The sequence below is a fragment of the Andrena cerasifolii genome, chromosome 13, assembly GCF_050908995.1.
Source record: "Andrena cerasifolii isolate SP2316 chromosome 13, iyAndCera1_principal, whole genome shotgun sequence".
NCBI classification, from domain to species: Eukaryota; Metazoa; Arthropoda; class Insecta; order Hymenoptera; family Andrenidae; genus Andrena; species Andrena cerasifolii.
In genome coordinates this window covers 2,472,379-2,494,470 of record NC_135130.1, presented here as the reverse complement: position 1 = coordinate 2,494,470, position 22,092 = coordinate 2,472,379, and the positions used below count along the sequence as shown (strand labels likewise).

The 22,092-nt window shown below is 35.0% G+C and overlaps 1 protein-coding gene and 1 long non-coding RNA gene across 2 annotated transcripts in view; one reads left to right on the top strand and one right to left on the bottom strand.

The window, feature by feature from the left end:
* Positions 1-22,092, bottom strand: part of LOC143375985 (netrin receptor DCC) — a 449,439-nt gene that overhangs the window by 128,434 nt on the left and 298,913 nt on the right. The window contains exon 3 of the mRNA XM_076825750.1: positions 10,686-10,855. Within this exon, the coding sequence (XP_076681865.1) occupies positions 10,686-10,855 (170 nt within the window). The remainder of the gene's footprint in view (positions 1-10,685; positions 10,856-22,092) is intronic.
* The window catches only part of LOC143375992 (uncharacterized), a 382,608-nt gene that overhangs the window by 243,877 nt on the left and 116,639 nt on the right, over positions 1-22,092 (top strand). The gene's annotated exons all lie outside the window — the stretch shown is intronic.

Genomic DNA, 22,092 nt, shown 5'->3' with positions numbered 1-22,092 from the left:
ATCGTAGTTCAGCTGAAAAACTTTTCGCAAAACTCACGACGCGGGAACCTTTAACTGATCTGGAATTGACTGCGCCAATGGCCGTTCCTACTATCGAGTTCAGTTATCCAGAACCGAGTGTTGAGCCTGTAATTTCTCATCACAAAAGACTTGCTCGGTTCAATTTAACTTTCAGGCGAATATATGATAATTGAAGTAAGAGAACGTGGGAACGTTGAAAAATGGATAGCTCGTGTCGGGAACGGGGAATTGATACTTCAAACGTCTCCACAGAAGATGTATTGCGCCAAGACGTGCTTGACCATTAGATGCCAGTTTCAGATAATATGGAGGTGTTGACTATTGTTGTACTGGAATATTTTTAATCGCTTGCTCATCAAAATTAGAATAATAATCCACAGTAATATATCAGACAAAAGTTAGATCTTAATAAATGCTTTACAGTTTGCGATATCGTAAAATTTATTCCATTCTTGGCAGAATATTTGTGCTTTTATTTTTTGTTAGCGTATTTATTACAGAAAGTGCAAAGTACTGGAAATGATGAGATGTGGAAAAAACGCTGCACTTAAATTTACTTAATCGTTAGAGTTAGCAGTTCCGCATATGTACATATTAGGGTGGCTCTTATTTTCGACTTTTGAATTTTCCTCGGGGCACCCTCCAGAATAGTTCCAAATAATTAAAAAAAAATCCGTGTAAAGTTTGAACTCGATCGGATACAGGGAAAAGGTGCCCCTGGGCCCTTAAACATTTAAATCATTATTTAACAGCTCGCGAAGTCGAGTTTATATAATATCCTCCAAGTTATTGATTAAATAAAAAAAGATGTCAAACAAAAGTTGTAGATCCGGACAAGGAGCATCGTATATGTTCTATTACTTTTTCTCGTGCGACAAATGGTTTTCGAAAAAAATCCGAGAAACTAAAAGAAAAAACTTTTTCTCCTCAAATTTTGAAAGTTTAAATGATTCTAGAACACTTTTTATTTATGAAGGCGAACGAAAAAAATGGAATTTTTATTTTCGAGGACTATTTTTAAAATATTTCAGGGGGGAGCATATACCGAAATATGCGAAAAAGATAAAAAAAATTGTTTCTTATTTTCAGTGTTTGATATGTCATGAATGTTTCCTTAAAATTTGGGACCGAAATTCGCAAAAATATCAAAGATATAGAGTCTCATATTTCGATATTTTTGCAAAGATATAGAGTCTATATTTTCGATATTTTTGCGAATTTCAGTCCTAAATTTTCAGGTAACATTCATGACATATCAAACACTGAAACTAGAATTTTTTTTATCTTTTTTCGCAAATTTCGGTATATGCCCCCCCCCCCCCAAATGTTTAAAAAATAGTCCTCGAAAATAAAAATTCCATTTTTCTCGTTTGCCTTCATAAATAAAAAGTGCTCTAGAAGCATTTAAACTTTCAATATTTGAGGAAAAAAGGTTTTTTTTTTAGTTTTTCGGTCTTTTTTTGAAAAACTTTACACGGATTTTTTTTTAATTATTTGGAACTATTCTGGAGGTTCCCCCAAGGTAAATCTTGAACAAATTTTTTGCCAAGAGTAAATAAGAGCCACCCTCTTATATATCTAATATCTGCAGGCATTTTGTTATTGAAAAAAAGACAGGCAATACCATTTCATTTAAATGGATCACTTTCTATATTTGATGTCAGAGATTTTTGAAAGTAAAAAAGTTCAAATAAACTTTAAAAAATAAAAGATGTAGAATAAATTTTTATTGTTTCACGCAATTTCCGAGAGAACTTTGGCTATTAAACATTTAAATTTAAGTATGTAAGCTTAACGCACTCTTTACAAAATAACAATATTGTACTTTAACAACACACAGTTTTTAATAGTATTACAACGTCTAAAAATTACCTCAAACAATAACTACAGAAAGTGTTGTCCATGTTGTAAGGAAAGTTGCACTTTCCATATTAAATTCTTATGAAATAATACTATCATGTCTCTAACAAAATTCTAGGGTCTGTTTAATTGTCCCAAACTTGATTTCTCTTTAGTATAATCGATTACGTTAACACGGCCCCAGTACTGTAATAAAAATCGACACGTAGATGAATAAGAATAAAAGCAAAGCATTTTATATTCAAAACCTTTTTTCGAAAACCTGAAAATAAAAAAAAATTATTCCATACCATTAACTTTCTTTTTACAAAAAATTGTTTCCTGGCAGGTTGTACCACCATTTGCAAAATACTCTGTATAGTGTGTAACAATAGCACTTAACCTAAACTCACGATCGTGGCAGCACTCTCCCGTAACATTTTGTAAAATTATTTGCAAGAGTCGCTGGATAAGGACCTTCAAGATATGAAATGCAGTATGTGACTCCTGCATAATGGTGCTCCTCCACGCTTCACTCGAAAAACTAGACACTGTTTGGGTAAACAGTTTCTTAGTAAATGGCTACATCGTGCAGGAGTTGCAAGGAAGCGGTCCAAAATGTATTTCTCCAATTTCAACGTGCCTTCGCAGGATGATAACGTAGAAGTTTCTCTTGCCATGTATACAATATTAATTCTGAATACTTAATAATTATATATATACAATTTATTTTAAAATGATAATTTAATGTTATTTTTTAACTAATTCTTTGAAGCTTAAAATGATTTTAATCAATTTTTAAAATTATTGACGGATGTATTTTCTAATACAATAGGTATAAATCTATTATTTTTTCCACAAATTTCTCATTGTTGGCTGTAAAATAATCCTGGACCAATAGAAAATAAAGTTATTTGGTTCAGTCATGCAGATGTTGAATGAATAACATCAGTGGATTTTGTAATTTTTCATTTTGAAAACTCTCCACACCGCTCAATAAATTTTGTTGTTTTTTGCTGGTTCATCAATTTCAAGCTAAATATGTATAAAATAAAATACCGTTTCATTTTTCTGTTTCAGATTACCTGGTAGATAAATATCATGCACACCAACGAACGACGAATTTTGCGCGGTGTGATGGTCGATCATGCATAACTACTATATTTATGGTTAAAAATTAATGAAAAAAAACCTGCAGCTTCTTCAAAGATGCATCAAAATATCGTCCAAATTTCAGATGATTCGGATCGCTGGATTCTTAAAAAAAAAATCCCAAATTTTGCTATGTTTTTAGCCCAAAGAATAGGATTCCCCCTTAAAGGACTTATTGTTGTAGGTCGTTGAATCCATTTTCATTTAAAAGCACAAAGTGGACCTTCGTGTCTCTGTAACCTCACCCAACAGAATAAAACTTGCTACTATACGCCAGCTCCCACAAAACTATGCAGCTATTGTCGGAAATATTTTTATGACATTTTAAACATAGTAGAAATATTTCAGGTGATGAAGTTAAGTGAAACACCCTGTATATATTTGAGGCACACATACTTTGCATGCAGAAATAATTGTTTATAATCAAAAACATCACCTAACATACATATTGAAGATGTTTTGTAAATAAACAAAATATTACAGAAGCTTTCGAAAAATAGGAAACTCAGACTAGAATGTTGAAAGATCATAATTCTTGTTTCGAAGCAAAAAATTAAGGATAAAAATTTGTTTTCTTGATCTACATTATAAAGTTGAGAATCATTTTCATTTACACACTTATGCATTATACAAATCATCAAAATTAATACCTTAAACGCTTGATGTCTGTAAAAAAAATCTATTTTTCGAAAACCCGAGGTTTTGTGTGATTACGGGCGATTCCAAAAGATAACGACCAAATTTTGAATAAAAGTTAGATTTTTAACGCCAAAGGCTCAGGTTGTGCTCGAGTAGGGAAGGTTCCAGAATGATTTCACACTGTCGTGGCACAGGCCGGCCAAGTTTTATAAAATAAAAAATAAAAAAAAATCACAAAATAAACACATTTGGAACGTAGTTATAGTTGCCAACCGTACTATAATATATAGTATTTTACTATATTTTTGGCTAGTGTACTATATTCTGTTAGAAAATTTCTACAATTTTTACTCATTTTTATATTCTACGGCAACATCAAAATTTGAATTTGCGAATTTAAACTTTAACACAGACGATTTTTGCTATAATGAATATCCAGTGGTCGGAAGAGAGAAACAGAACCAGCGTATCTATCATAAAAAATCAGCTCCTCATATGTTAATTTGGACTTTCAGTGCAATCAAACCTTTGACACATTTGTTACAAACAATAAATTAATTAATAATGCAAAATGGCACAAAAATACAGATTTAAAAAAAAATATGTGGTTGTTTTAATGTAATTTTATTTTGTACCACTTTTCTCCGAGAAGTACTATATTCTCCCACAACGTACTATATTTGTTACCACATTTATCCGTAAAGTACTATATTTTCTTGGACAAAAAGTTGGCAACCCTAACACTGTTTTCAGGCGCGGTAATGGAAACAGCGAATGGCATGAAGCTGTCATACGCAACGACAATGCACCGAGTGTTGCCACATTGATTTTACACCTTGAATATAAACGCCTGGGCCGGCGCAGATTGAGAGCCGTGCACGCGGCACAGCGGCTGAAGTGAGGACGAGGTGGAGGGAAATCTGATTTATCGTCGATTACGATCGGTGATTGGATTCTGACGGATTCCTGTGTGTCATACGGTGATGCATGAGTAACGCCAATAACGAGTAACGTCACTATTTGACGGTCAACAGCGCGTTTATGCGCGGAAGTATAACACTTATTAACCCCTTTGCACTGCCACTTACATATTCCCTCGTCAATCGACCAGAGATTTTTTCCTCAATTAACTTCACTCCCAGCGAATTCGGTACCTCGCGCTGACTCTGCACTGGTGCCAGAAAATTACTTGGGTTGTTGTTTCTGATAGAAACGAAGATAGCTCTAAAAGAATCAACCAATCCAAGTCTTTTTTTGGCACCAGTGCAGAACCAGTGCAGAGTCAGTGCGAGTTACCGAATTCGGTATTATGGGTCGCAGCAGTTAAAGATAGGAAACTGTATAGTACCTCCAATGATTTCAAACTGATTAACTCATTCCATTCTACGAATCGCGAGTTCTTATGTATTTACAAGCTTTAATGCGCATTAGCATGTAAATTTAATTTAATCTCTGATGTGCAGCGCAAAGGGTTGCAGCGGATTGAATAGTCGAAGGCTCGCGAAACCTCGAATCCAGTCTTCGTATCCCCACAGGATTCATTATGTGGAACTCTGCTTTGTTGGAGCATGCGCACTAGAGGGCTCGCCGCTGCTCGCTATGCTCATAACACCCGTCTGTAACAAGGACCCCATACTTTGTGGTCGCCAAGATAGATGAAAGCCCATTCAACTGCGACGACTGGCATAGTAATGAACATCATCCTCGTTCGATCGACCCTCGCAGCGATGAACGGCACCAGAATCACGGCAAAGCAGGCGCCCAGTGTTCGGGACACTTTCGGCGAGTCCAATTTCGAGGACACTCCTGTTCAGGTGGCTCCTGAGGATCTCGCCAGCGCTACTCCACGCACATAGCAGTGGCGAACATTGGATTCTCTGTCTTGCTAATTTCCAAGCAATTTAAACCAGATGGATTTTCATTTTCTGACAGTTCTGATAACTTCAACCGAGCTCGTCACGGGGGACATGCAACAAATAATAATCTTACTCGTAAACAATGTCCTCCAATTACTCGCTAATTGTTTTCACCAGTCTCTCCGAGAACTCGTAAACAGAGCAATTTATTAACAGCAATGGCAAGTAGCAATCGAGACACGGTTACTGACAAAGCTCAGACTGCAACAAAGCTAAAAGCCTAAAACAGTTGACTTCAGAGCTCGAGATTCTGCACAACTGAACGTCTAATTTCGAGTATCAAAATAGGGTAAACGCACCAATAAATGAACACTTAAGGCTAATGAACGAACACTTTTATAAAATTGTGTTTGCAGCGCGATTAATTCCACGTGCTGCAAAAATTGTTTGGATATGAAGCAAGAAATTGAAAGAAGTGTCTAATTAATTAGTTGCTTATTTTAATAAATTATTTTACTCATTTTAATGTAAAATGTCCATTCACTGGTACGTGTTCATTTACTGGTACATCCACCCTATTGTGTATCGTTAAACAAGTATTTTTGGGCAGTTTATTGAATTTTGCATTCACTCTATGTAACCTTACTTAGCTTACATCTGCACTTCAGGGGTTGTACCTACCTGCAAGGTCTGAAAACGCAAGTATATTCGGGATTTTTTTTTCTTCAATTTGAAGACTTTTTTTAAATAAACGGTAGTATATTCGAAAGTATATATTTTAAAGTTCTTGTAGTTTTTTTTTGCAATGCGATAACTAAATAAATAATGGAATTATAAGCGATATCCCGACAGCGCTTTTTTTATTACGGTGATCATTATAGCTACGACCTGGTTCATCAGAAATAAAAAAATCGACCAAATTTAGTCAGTATATTAGATTAGCTTGTCCTTAATCGTGGGTTTTTCATTTCCGTTGGGTAGTTGTTATTTTACAGATGGAAAATGATGAAACATGAGCGCGATTCTGTGGTGAAAATCGATACTTTTGCTATGGGAAGTTGCCATTTTGTAGCAAATTAATATCTTGGGATAATAAACGATTAAGGACAGATAATCCAATATACTAACTAAATTCCCGCGAATTTTTAATTTCAGATGAACCAGGTTAGAATTAGAATGTTCACCGCAAACTACTGACAAAAAAAATCGCTGCCGAGAGATCGCTAATACTTTTTTTTATTTCTGTATATTTTCCATCGCAAAAATTACCACAAGTAGTTTAACATGCACACTTTCGAATACACGAAGGTTTATTTAAAAAAAAGTCTTCGAGTGTTTTAAAAAAAATCCCGAAAATACTTGTGTTTTCAGACCTTGCAGGTAGGCATAACCCCTTAAAATAGAAAAAAAATATATTTTTAGATATTAACAATTTTTATCCAAAACTAAGTTTTATTTCTCGTAATTTGTTCTTTGCTGTTCAAGCGGAAAATATGAAACAGCAATAATTACAGAATCGAAAGGATCCTGAATTACAGAAGTAAACAGTTATACAGAAAAACAAAGATCGCCATGATTCACAAAGAAACTAATGAAAAGTATTATGAATGAAAAGTATGAAATATTTAAATTATTTTATGTCCCTGTTATTCATCGACCAAAATTCTTGATACAGTACTGTATGCTGTGTTTTTAAAAAAGTATACTATGATAAAATGGCAGACCATTGAGCTTGCATAGAAACTAAAAAAGGTATATAAACCTGTCCTATTATTTTCAGCGATACCAACGTCAATATTTACGACGATAAATTGGAACGGTGACTTATAAAGAGGCACCCTCGTCAATCGGCGATTGCGCGAGCACATACCACACATATTTTCAAATCAATTTCCTCTAAAACAAAGCCTGGGGGAAAATACTTTTATCCAGCATTTCTGACTTATTTTATACAAAGTGTTCTTTGTTCTTCTGTTGCGCTAGAAATGGCCCCAGGTTCTCTGCACGGATTGCCAACAAATAAAATGTGAACATCGTGCGTGTATAGTATTGATTGAAGTAAGCAAAGAAATATTAGTAAACACAGGTTTGACCAAAAAGGAGGTGTTATGCACTGTTTTTTGGTAAAACATTGCATGTGCATTGTGCATAGATAGCCAAAGTATATGTATTTGGCTTATAATCGACCGTTTACGTAGACGCTCGATGGTTTACCAGCTATTTAACGATAAATATTATGTTTAGCTTACTGGTGTACTTAAGTGCTTATAACTTCAAACTTCTGTTAAGAGGATAGCCCAGTGGCTAGGGACGAAACTTCATAACTGGCAAACTTCGAGTCAATTAAGTGCCATTTTGTAACAAAACTCTTTTGGAATACTCTATTTAGATTTGCACAACATACAATACTTTACAATATTTGAAACAAACATATAAATGTAATTAAAAAACAAATCCTAGGCACTAGGACCTTGCCTATAAAGAATCTATCATATATTATTATTATTATTGTTATTGTTATTGTTATTATTCTTATTATTCTTATTATTCTTATTATTCTTATTATTCTTACTATTCTTACTATTCTTACTATTCTTACTATTCTTACTATTCTTACTATTCTTACTATTCTTACTATTCTTACTATTCTTATTATTCTTACTATTCTTACTATTCTTACTATTCTTACTATTCTTACTATTCTTACTATTCTTACTATTCTTACTATTCTTACTATTCTTACTATTCTTACTATTCTTATTATTATTCTTATTATTATTCTTATTATTCTTATTATTCTTACTATTCTTACTATTCTTATTATTATTCTTATTATTCTTATTATTCTTATTATTCTTATTATTCTTATTATTCTTATTATTCTTATTATTCTTACTATTCTTATTATTATTCTTACTCTTCTTATTATTATTCTTATTATTCTTATTATTCTTATTATTCTTATTATTCTTATTATTCTTATTATTCTTATTATTAAACGTATTTATTGCTCAGCATATAGAAGTTATATATTCCAGTTATATAGAATTTAAGTAAGCAGTATTTCACTTTAATTATAAAATTATTACAAATGATTTCTACCGACGAGATTTAAGTTGTCTTTTCTTATCTTATTGAACGTAATAAAATACAGATTTAAGATTATTGAAAATTACTGTTTTATTCAAACATTTTATGCTGTCACTGCATTTGCACACAGAAATATTGTGTTTAAAATTCTTTAAATCTACCAGGGAGAAATGTTTGCTTTCAATTAAATAAATACAAAAGACAAATTACTGTTCCCTTTCCTGCGTACTTTCGTTGCTCTCGTATGAATAGCCAAGTTTTTATAACAACCTGCATTACCTTATTTTTAATACAGTCTGCATTTTACCTTTGGTATTATTTATTAAAGTTTTTTCAAAGTTTATTATGGTATATTAACTTTTCCTAGAATTCAAAAACGCGCGCCTTCATTTTAAAATTTTTCAATTACCATGCAAAGTTTCGTTACTCATTCTTACATCTGACTTTATAACCTGATCCAATTAAGGGACACTGCTGAAGAACACAATCATCATAAATTACTTATCATTTCTAAATACAGTTAAACTATAATTACAACTGTTTCAAAACGTAACAGTGAAAGATGTTTCAAATATATAGTCATTTTCAAAAAATGTATAAATCTCACTAACACATGTGAAATTCATTCACCAAGCTTATCTACTCACGAAGTTAAGTACCGCACATAAAAATGTAAAATGCTATTGCCGTGAACATGCAATATTATCTATTACTTAACCTTTAGAGGGCCGGCCATTGTGGTGGTATATATGCATAAATTTTAGGTAAATAAAATTTACAATTTCAATGAAAAAATCCCGGTCCCGTAGAGATTAAGAGCCTTGCACGATTACTGGACAAAGTGGCTACATTTCCACACGGCGATCTAATAAGAAATTCAATAAAGCAAATCTCAAAATTGTCCAGACGTACAATTTTCCATTGAATTCCTCCTCATATATTATTAACATTAATTTCTCATAAGGAATTGAACATTATTAACAAGTTGACTGCCATGGGGGTCACCAGTGAGCACCGCCTGGTACTCGTAGGTTTCTTTAGAACACTTGCAATAAATAAACTGTTGGGTTTCCACACTTTGAAGTGTAGCAATGATATAAAGCATTTTCTTATGTATGAATTTATTTTAAAGTGGTCGCATCAACACTAGAGTCATTAGATATAGAGTATTGTAGATAATAAGTACATCATTAAACCGAGCAAGATTCTTATTGAGGATAGATGTTTAAACGAATGTAAGTGAAGGGTAAACATGGGACGTCAGCATGTTTGTACAATGTATGTGTTCTCAAGTACTTTTAGTTTTCTAACAAAGCAACTTTTTAAAATAAAAAAAAAATAAAAAATTTACCTACATTTTGGCGAGAGTTCAAAATGACCCGTCCCTGTACATGTAGGTACACTACTGCATAGAAATTTAAAAAAAAAAATACAGAAAGAAAGAAACATATTTATAAAATTAATCCTCTATATATGTCAATAAAAATGAGGCAGAATTTAAGAAAACAGGAAGTTTTAAAAACGAGTAATCATTATAACAAAATGTTAAACAAATCATTTTGACCCCCTTGGTAGATCTAGTGTTTAAAGAATAAAAAAAAGACTGAAACAAATTCTCCATCATTACTTTCCATTCTCGTCCAATTAGTACTTGCGAAACTTGAAAACTTGAAATATGTATACCCTTTTCAATTCAATCCGTCAGGAATCCCCTTATCCGCTTCCCCCAAATAAATTAAAACTGAAAGGATATCTCAGTGGTTAAGATTCACTTTGCCAGGACGTGTCAAAAATTAAGCGTCGCTTTATCCGCTTTCATTTCCCCGGCAAAGGGAAACGTATCCCCTAGCCTCCACCGCCGAGGTGGGTGGCTTGAAATCAGGTCCAGGAATCGGGGTAGAAATTGCCAGAAAATCCCCGATCGATGGGGCGAAGGGAAAAGTCGTGGTGGAAAGTGTGGTAGGTGGACCGGGCGGGACAACCGGACCGTTTCATCAGCCAGCTACTCATCCGTGAAACACGACTTCCCTGAGCTCTCGCGTTCTTATTACACGGGGGGTCAGGGCAATAAGGAAACTCGAAACTTACAGCACGATCGCCAAGATTGCGCACCCTGCAGTGCAGGTAAGCGGATTGGCCGACGGTCGTCGTGGTCTCCCTCTTCGTCGTGTTGTCGAAGTAAGGCTGGCTAAAGGGTTGCTCCCAGTAAGAAGACGGATGGTGCTCCACTACCGCTCCTCCGCCCTTTACCGCGCACTCTGCCGAAAGCAATAAATACTGTTAAAGAGATTTTATTCCCAAGAAAGTAGATTGATGTCGTGGGTATTTTCATAGTATATTTTTCCCGAGAGGAGGTCTGGAATAAACACGGAGGGGAAGGTGGGAATGGGGTGGTCGTGGGACGGCTTAGGAAGTGACTATACAGGGGAGGTGGTTCTACTACAGGTGGGCATTCTTTTATAGAGCGATTCTACAGGTCAAAATAAGACGGAAAGAAAAAATAACGAAATTGCGGTTGAGACTTCGTTTCCGAGTTATTAATTGTTCGATATACGCATAAAAATGTTTTGACGCGAGGGACTGGGACTACTGCCGGCGCGCGGTAGCCATGTTAGGCACGGTGAGGGCAGCGCCGCGCCGTGGCCGCCTAGAAAGACTCACTTGACGCGTGGCGTCGTACATACAGTGTTGCCAGATTGGGCGATTTAGCGCAATTTTGGCGACTTTTGTAACAAAATTGCGAAGGTTATTTTGAGGTAATCGCAATTCGCTAATTGGGCGCTTTTGAAGAAATCAGAAGTTGGAATTGGGCAATTTCAGATTCTGGTACTATTTAGAACAAATTCAGTGCAATTAAATATTTCAGTACACGCCTATGTGGGCTTGGTGCAGAATGTTTATTATGTTGGTAAATTGTATATTTTAACATTTTATGTTGGTAGCAGAATTTGCGAATGGTGTATTTATGTTCGTCCCGCCAAATATTTTTTCAGTGTAATACGTTTGAAAACTACTTTAGTATTCCAGTGAATTAAATACCCAATTTATTAAGTATACCTACATATTTTCAAGTAGGTACATCATTGACTCTGATTCTTAGTATAATCTCGGATAATGGAAGTAAAGAATAAGTAATTCTTCCAAAAACATAAAATCCTTTCTTCTTTTATTGATTTACTACCTCTTTCGTTTTAAAAAATATTGAATAAATTATCTTCATTAGATACATATGTGTACGTATTAAATGTATTATACTGACAAAAGTACTTAGTTTAAATGTTCCCGCGTTAAAAACACCTTCAATATTTTTTCACTGGGAGTGTCAGCACTGCTGCAACTTTGGGCGGCTTTAAACAACTCGGTTTGCGAGACTCTTGTCAAAAACCTGGCAACACTGGCGTCGTCTGTCATCACTTAGACTACGAGGTAGTGAAAAAAATAACCTAAAAAATAATTTCTCTCGCTAGAGGTTTTCGAAAAAAATTATTGGCAAAACCTGTTGGGAGAAAGAAAGAATACGTTGACGATATTCCCAGTATGTATTACTATGAATGATAATAAACCTTTATTCCTTATTAAAATACTTAAAGCGCACACTTGAGATCTGTCACGCTAAATCAGCAACAGTTGAAATGACGAAATGAACATAGACAAACAAATACATAGAGCGCGACGTACATCGCGCAAAAGACCATCGACTGCATCGATTGATTGATCATCTGGCTTCATAGATGGCGTCATTGTTTCCATATTTCCAACAAAAATAATGTGTTAAAGTATATTGATTGGCTACGTTTAAAGTTCTTATATTTTGGTTCCAATTTATTATTATCGTAATGTTTAAAATTGGTCAGTTTTTATTTTCGAACATTACACTCTTGATAGTAATAATAAAGATCTTCCATCTACTTCTTAAAAATCGCAGTAGATGGTGTTGTGGGCAGTTTTCACTTGTTAAGTATCGCATTTCAAAACGTGTTGAAGGCGAGAAGAATGTTCTGCAAAGTGATGTAAGCACACTCATAGTTTAATAGGAAAATATTCTCAGAACCACTAGAGCATTCACGAATTTTTATAACATTTTATGTCAAGTGTGACAAAAAATTTTTAAAAGTAAAATGATAGAAGATTTAATTCTTTTTGTACCAGATTTTATAAAATATTCTGAAACAATTGCAGCTTCATGCAACAGGATGAAATGTATGTTTTGTTAAATGTTTTAATATGTTTTGGATTAAACTATTTCGTAAAAACGTCATTATTTCGATTTTTCATATTAGCATGGAAAGCTGCACACCTTATGCGAAAATACTGTCATTTATTTAGAACGGGTACCCGATTATTTCGATGCGAAATAGTTAAACATGTATGAAAGCACTTTCGCCGTAATAGCTGCAATGCACTTTCTTTAAATTGTTGCATAACACTTAAAATACTAAATGCGATGCGGCCAGAGCGAGACAATACAACTAAATGTGTCCGTCACCGTGTGCAGACCTAAATCCTCTACACATGCTTTTATAAAATTATAAAATACTTCGTATATTCGTAAGATATTAATGCCATAAGGTGTTACGACACTTTAACGACTTCAAAAAAAAAGAAAAGAAATCATAAAACGACAGTTCAGATCTTTGAAAATAATATTCTAAGGGATGCATTGAAAAATTCATTATAAGAACAAAGGTTCAGCCATTGAAGTCAATCAGGATTTTGAACAATATAAAGGTGATGTAAATTGGAAAGAATGCGCGAGGCATGTGCAGAACGAATGTGCAGTGGACTTAGACGACCTGACTGTATATTATGGATTGGTAATTAGAAAGAAATGCTAGTCTGTTCCAGAGACGAAACAGGCAATTTGGGCAACATTTTTCCATAAATGTACCACTGACGAGTAGCCACTGAATTGTTCGACTTCAACGAGCTACACGACCAATTTACGAAGGCTGAAGTCGGAGGAAGTTCGGGGGATTCACAGAAAATAATAAGGAGAGCTACAATGCTCCTACGTGGAAGATAGGTCCTAAATCGTTATTCAGTGGTTTAACATTGATATAAATGGCAACATATAGCGCAGTTTGTATTTTGCATGAAAATTATAAAACAGTACTGTAAATAATGGATGTCCTAGATTACCCGTTCTGAAACTCATTTTGTGACCGTAGAATTAGATGCCTCTCGGGTTATTCCGGCAGAGTTCGGAGCGTCTAAAACAACAAAAGGGCTAAAAATGCCAAAAGGCAGTGGAAAATGTCAGGACAAATAAGTCCCGATTGGCTGATTGGTGGTAAAGTAAAAATTACAAAATTATCGACCTTTTCCAAATTCCCCAAGCATTCACTGTTTTTTGAAAACCATTAAAACAACATATTATATGTAAATGGAATAGAAACCTTTGAATGGGATAGATTCGTCGGTGATAAATACGAAATAAAGTTGAACGCACACTATATAGTAACTTTTTTTACAAATGTTATAATTTATACAAAAATAATATTCTGATAAATGTAGCATAGCTACAATTTTTGGTTTATAACTGTATATTCACATTATTGAAAAATTGTAATAGTACATAGAAAATTCCATTACATGTTAGCATTACATGGCCTGCCCATGACAGGTGTTAATTTCCAACCTCGTCAATCAATACCCGACATCGCCAAGAACTGTCAATCAGCAATTTTTTCAATTCATATAATATGCATCCGTGGTGTACCAACGTATTCTGGTGCGATACACATCCAATATTGCTGTATTTTTCTATTATTAATTAAAATAATATACAGCAATACTGAACCACTGTCGCAACATATAAACGTGAGGTGTTCATTCTGAAAGATCAGTACATGCACGTGTAGTTCTAATAGATATAAATGATTTGTAGATGATTGATATAGCCCTTCTTAGGCAACACTGAATAGTAAACAACGACGAATCATCGGTTTGTTGACTTTAGATCGATTGACCCAATATTCTGATCGTCAGTGTTGAAACTATGACGTTTCCAGAACCTTGGCTATTTGTCGATAAACAAAATATGACTCGTGGGAACTGCAAAGCTCCGATTATTAGTGCATACTGTTGACCCTTTTACAATAAGCCAGTAGAGGCACAGCGAGCAGCAGTGAGGTTTGTGCATAGGAATAGTTAAGAGGGGGTAAACAACAAAGGTGTGGGTGGTGATACCTTCATACTATACAGATCAACTGCTAAACCTCGAATGTAAGTGGTCGTCGCTATCCCCACAGTATAGAGCTGCGCTGTCCAAGCTAGGACTCGCGAGCCCTTTGGGGTTCCTCCACTCCGGTCCGCATCGTCAGGGATACCGCGCGAGTCTAAAGAGGCGACTATGGCGCTACACGTGACGTGTGTGACACACGTCGCCATAGCTAGTCAATGGATGCGTTCAGCGGACTCAACCTTTGAATAATAAACGCTCACTGATCTTTCGCTGAACGCTACTGCTCAGTTGCTCACCTCTCAACACGTTTAGTGATCGGTCGTCATGTTTTGTAGCTTAAATAAAACCCGCTACGTTTGCGGAACGTGTTGAGTTGCTACAAATATCGCTACTCTTCCAAGTGTTGTTTAGCCGCATGGGTGAGTCCGCTGACGCACCCAATGCTACTACTACACATTCCTCATGAATATTTTGTACGGACGGAGCGGTTAGAAGGGGGAACAGGCGCGTGAGGAGCCCCACCGCTGAACAGCACTGTTCCTCAACCGGGGACCATGTAACCCTAAGGGCCCCCCTGGGGTCACAGAATAGTTTAAGGGAGTTACAAGTCAAAAATCAAATTTTGTGGAGCTACAGCAAGTGATGCCAGAATCGTGGGACGTGGGATAAATGCTTACCCCCACTATGACCTACCGTCGTCCCCCACTTTCTTCCCATCGCACTGCATACAAGCATATCCCTACTCCTGTCCATGTGAGCTGTCTGTTGGACTGTCGAGCACATGGACAGGAGTAGGGATATGCTTGTGTGCAGTGCGATGGGAAGAAAGTGGGGGCGACGGTAGGTCATAGTGGGGGTAAGCATTTGTCCCACGTCCCACGATTCTGGCATCATTGGCTACAGCAAACTCTAAGGGGGGCACAGTCAGAATAAAATATTAAAATTATATGAAAACGATTAAAATTCAATAAGTCAATTATCCCAGAAATATAAATTAATACAAATATTCTATTTAAAGAAAATACAAAAGTAAAGTTGATAATGTTGAGAATATACTTCTCTGAGAAAACCTCCTCAGAGAGGAGGCCATCAGCCCCACCCAATTTGTTATCTCTATAGGGGCATACGAATTGGAAGCTTTACTACTACACTGTTTAGGTACCTATAATATATTTTAAAAGATTGAAAACCATCTGCTATTTGTGTTCAGTACAATGTACATACATTTCTAATTAGGTTCATAAGAAATGTAATAACGAGATCACATTGGTGTTTTGTATCTCCCATATGCTATCTGATGTATATATTTCTAAAAAGTAGATCTCATTTGTTCTATTTACGTCAAACACGAAATCATGGATGTCAAATATATGTACATACAGGTAGTCACAAATGTCTACGTACACCACATATGTAAATTTACAATGTTTTAGAAAACACAGAAATGTCTTTTGCGAAATGACTTTATGTTTATCAATATTTTATTATTAACGACTTACGTGTAATATTGTTATCTTTTCAAAATATTTATAACCATAATTATTAAATAATTTAACATCTTCACTATTTTCGAAACTTATCTGTTTCTTTTCATTCTTAATTGAACAAATTCTATAAACTTTAATGGATCTGTAACACCTACATATGTACTATTGCCCGATGAGAAGAAGAACGACTACCCATAAGCTGAAATGTCACATGGGCAAGGGGAATCGCCCGCTCGATCCACCCTATCCCCTCCAAGAACTCCTACTTTTCGGTTCTTACCGGCTGTCCATATCCGCGGATTGTCGCGATTGGTTTCGTTCGCGTTCTTCGTCACGGGGCGAACTGTGTTGGAGGGGATAGGTTGACGCGAGTGGACCATTCCCCTTGCCCCTGTGACATTTCAGCTTGCGGGTAGCCGTTCTTCTTCTCATCGGGCAATAGTATAAATTTGGTGGCATTGTATTTTATTTCGAATACTGATTTCATATAAGTGAGTTTATTAAGTAATGCAATTTCCTTCAAATATTCCTAACACTAACTAATAAACAGTTTACTACACATACTATTATAAAAAATTTAATATTTTTTTCAATATCACGATATGTAGAGTGTATATAGACTTTTGTGACTCACTGTATGTGACGTGCATTTGTTACGAAAAATTAGATTATTATAAATATGCAACGCGTGGCAACGAACTTCTTTATGTCGTCGGCCGAAACTAACCAATTACACTTTTAGTGAAAAACGAGATTTTGGTCTTTACCAAAAGACAATGCACTTGCCATTTGCAGATTAATTTAAAATCCCTGTAAATTGAATTGATTTTTTACCAGAAACTTATATCAGTGGACATGCTTTGCTCTCTCTCTTAATTTGCAACCACAAAATATAATCTTGCTTATGCTAGGATTATACAGTATCTAGTAATGCTCTCTTCTGTGTAATATTTTTTTTAAGCATATACAGCTTCGTTTGAAAATGAAATGAATCGAGCCACTAAAGTATATATAAATATACTCGAACAGAATAAACTTTCCAGGAACTGGATGAGGTTGAAGAATGTCAAAGAGACTTCCTCTGCAACGTGTTTCAGGCATAGCGCGCGCAATGTCAATTGATATATCCTAAACTTTCGTGAAGTGCCAGACAGGAGTAGACGAGCTCGGGATTTACGAGCTGATTTTCTAGAATTAGAGACCTCTGGTACGTCTCCGCAGAACATACTTACGTGCCATATGCAGCAGGGGCCCCGGACATGCTATGGAAAATCTAGATCGCGCGGAGATCCTGTACGTCTTATCTCGTGCTGCCACCTGCACGCGCAAAGCTTTCAGAATGCCGTAAAAGGAAAATTAGAACTTGCATGTAACATTGCGTTAGTTACTGGAAGCAGAATCTTATTGATCTTTGGAATTGCTCTTTCATGCTTGCATTTAGATTTGACATTTGCAAATTGCACTTCTCGTATGCACTTTATGCTACAGAACTTGGTAACGAATGTGTATAAATCATGTTGATTATTCTAGTCCATTTCCATAACTTCCTCATTACTTAACAGGAACTTTCTTTCTATCTACTGCTTAGTGATACCAAAACACCTTTTCTATTTTAGGATTGATGTCGTTTGACGAAGATCTTTTCTCTTACATTTTCCTAATAATTCGTATGAATTCCTAACAATTCTGTATAATGATACGCTCCCGCTAACTGTTTTAACAATTGCTTAGGAAATTCTTTTTAAAAAATGTCTCTTGCCTCTACCCTCATGTTTGTTATACTATATCTCGTATTCGTTGCTGGTTATATATATATATATATATATATATATATATATATATATATATATATATATATATATATATATCTTTAGATAAATCATTAGTCATTGTTTAGTTTTTATAACTTGAATTCAACATTTGAACAAAACCATTTGGTCAAAACTCTAATAGACTCTAATTTATATTTTCTTTGTTCAATATATATATATATAATCTAATATATAACTCTAATTTATATATTGGACAAAGAAAATATAAATTAGAGTTATATATTAGAGTTATATATATTGAACAAAGAAAATATAAATTAGAGTTATATATTAGATTATATATATATATATTGAACAAAGAAAATATAAATTAGAGTTATATATTAGAGTTATATATATTGAACAAAGAAAATGTAAATTAGAGTTATATATTAGAGTTATATATATTGAACAAAGAAAATATAAATTAGAGTTATATATTAGAGTTATATATATTGAACAAAGAAAATGTAAATTAGAGTTATATATTAGAGTTATATATATTGAACAAAGAAAATATAAATTAGAGTTATATATTAGAGTTATATATATTGAACAAAGAAAATATAAATTAGAGTCTATTAGAGTTTTGACTAAACGGTTTTGTTCAAATTTTGAATTGAAGCTATAAAAACTAAACAATGACTAATGATTTCTGAACAGTACAGCTATTGATATAACAAAGTTAACAGTTAGATTTTTTCATACTTTTTCGCTTTTGTCTTTCTTGGCAATCATATAGCACAGCCAAGATCGATAATATCCTCGAGGGTAGTTGCCCCCGTTTTGGAAATCGTCGATAAAATCGCGATATTTGAGTAGTATCCAGTACTACCAGCCGTTTTTTGCCATAACGTTGAACACTTTGGCAGCTGTAGTATTTCTCTTTCTTTATTTTCCGACCCAAGAGTTTAGGAGAATTGTTCAATGCTTCCTCTATCTTTCTTTCTGGTGGAGAAACTTACTGATCGTGTTATTAATCTGTTCCATCTTTGGACAGAAGAATTAAAATTTTTTAAACATCTGTTTGGAATGTCCATTTCCTATTTTTTTTTTTTTATGAAATTCTACTAAAATGATGGTAGCTGTAGTGTAATTTATTATTTCTGTACTTTAAGTACTAATAAATGAAGAAGTAATTCGTCCAAAACTGAACAAATTTAAAAAAGGTGCACGTTTTGCGGCAATATTTAAAAAATTAAATGTCTAATTATAGAATTCAAATATTTTAAAAAATTACAAAAAAAAGTGTAATATAAATATTCTGGTGTAATATCAGTTCTCCATAAATTCTGCAGTTCACATTACAAGTTCAAGAAGACAGAATGTTTTGTTATTTATTTAACATCTGTGTTAATAAAATATTGATGTCAAATTAATTCTTAATGAAAACAGTTTACAAACTTCGAAACAGGTTCCCCAGCCGCTTGGACTTCATGACACTTATCGAACGAAGTCGCAGAAACGTGTTCAAGGGCACGTGCAGCTGCAGAATGATTAGTCAAACGCGACTAAAATGTGCATCAATAATTAATCGCACGTAGATATATCCACTGTTGCGACAGAATCGCGTGCTCGCGTTCATGAGTCGTCTAATGGCTGGCTTTTTCACCTGTCACTCACTTTATTCGTCGCACTGCTCTCGCCGCTGCTTCGAAAGCACCACATTACACGAAACGCCGAGTCATAAGACATTCAAGAGGTGGCCGATCGATAGGCCAGTGTAAAAAGAATCGTAATTGACGCTACGTTGTAACCCAGGGGGCGTGTGACATGGAGCACGTAGCCTACTTGAAAGTACAGCAGTTTTCATACATTTTTTCATGGAATTGAAACACGTCGAATAAACAGCGTCTGCTTCGATCGGCATGAGAATACCGTTCCCGAAGGTATCATACGAAGACTTACGCGACAATTTTGAAGAAACTCTTTAAGTAAATTAAAAACGGCAGAATATTAGGGGTTTGTAAAAATCTCCGTTATTTTTTAAATATTTATTTTCACTTGGTACACAGAATTGGTACAGAATATCCTTTATGAGAAATAATACATTCCCTTGGTTTTTACAACGTTCTTCCGTCTTTGGGGTAAGAGGTGGAATACTTCGTCGAAAGAGTTCCTCACTTTTGGAGGTGGATCAATCTAAAATTGACGAGGGAAAACTTTTGCAAACCTCCAATAAATAGTTGATAATATCTGTATGCCCCTTTTTGTGTATAGCGTACTGTGTATAGTAATCGCTATCAGATATTTAACAATAAAGATCGTGATCCGTCCTCGTACACCTGTGGTAAAAGTGTAACATCCGGAACCACCGATCCTTGAAGAGAAAGGGATACTTTTACCCCGTCGCCTCCGGCGTAATCTTAATCCCTGAAGGCCAGTTTAAGTGCAATGGAGTGTACGTGTACTACTATTATTGCAGGTCAGGTGGATTGGCCTTCTTTTATAGATAGAGAAGGAAAACGGAAGAGAGAGGTAATATAATAGGTGCGTTTCATCTTGGGACCTACCCTAGACGCACGAGGACCCCAGGGGGTGGACAGTAATATAGGCGCCGTGCAGAAACATAGTTCATCCCGTTTTGAGTATACGCTAGATGGCGTTGGTTCGCCCTCCCAGGCCCCTCACTCTGCTGGCGGTAGGTCGCGTCTGTCTTCGGTGCACTCACAATCAGTAATCCGTTCTCAGTTGCACGTGGCCGCCATTTACTGCCATTGTATCTGACCATATCTGACTGTCAGCTATCATCAGCAATTGTCAGTGATATTAACATATTTTGATGTGTTAAACTGTCTACAGCAATGAAAGATATTTGTAAAGAAGTTCTGAGCGTAGAGAAGTTTCGTGTTATGGACGTACGAGATGTAACAGATGGACTGTAATCTTGATATATAATAAAAGAAATTGTTTAAAACAATTTCAGTACCTTTTTCTTATTCGTAAAACACACTTTTATGAATAAGAACTTAATAAAATGAAGAGACCAATAGAAAAACATACAGAAATACATAACTTTAGTTATTACAAATAGTTTTTTACTGTAACAACTCTAATTATGTATTATTTCTGTGTTTTTCTATTGGTCTCTTTATTTTATTAAGTTCTTTAATTACGTATCATCAGCACATTATCTGAATAATATATCTCCATCATCTAAAACAGGCCATCTTATTTATCTTATCTTGGGGTTCTGAGTATACGGATAGATGGCGACACTGGCGTTTACCCTTCTGCACTCTTAAAGCATTTGAGTGTCCACCCCCTGGAGGACCCAGAAGAATACACTTAGAACTTGTATATATACCAACGAGACTGGGACCTAACACTTGCGAGAAAGAATTTGGAAGATTAGACCTCTGGTGGCGTTGGCGAGCACTAACAGTCGCGATCCCATGGTGGGGTTGGGACATGATATAAGTGCTTATGTCTTCAAACATCTTTCGAACAATCCAATGGGTAGGATTGAGGCTTTATGATCCAGAAATCCAGAAATCAAATATAGGAAACTATATTTTATAATTGTCTCACATTTGAATTGAGTTTTTCATCGTTTGGAGGAAAAATATAAATATATTTAAAAACTTTCTTCAATAAACTATTATTACACGACCTGTATAGTTAAATATCTGTTAAACTATAGAGTGTCTACGCAGAATGATCCAACATGAGTGAAATATTTTTTGGTTCTTTGTCTACCTACAAAGTTTCATTAAAATTGGTGCGTAACACTTTATGTGACTCTCTCGTAAGTTTCTTTATGTACACTTCGCTATCTGGAAAATTTTAAAATCATTCTTGCCAGAGTTGCTAGGTTTTTGAGAAATAAATTTAACACGCTGAGTGACACAGTATAATTTAAGGCGCTCGGTAGGATTCTAAAAACAGTTCAAAAACTTGGATAGCAATATTTAATTACAGAAATATTGAAGTTGTATTAAATTATTCGTAGTTTCAGCTTCTTCTCACGGCTGTTGTGCTTCAACATAAAATCCACGGACATTTTTCTTCCT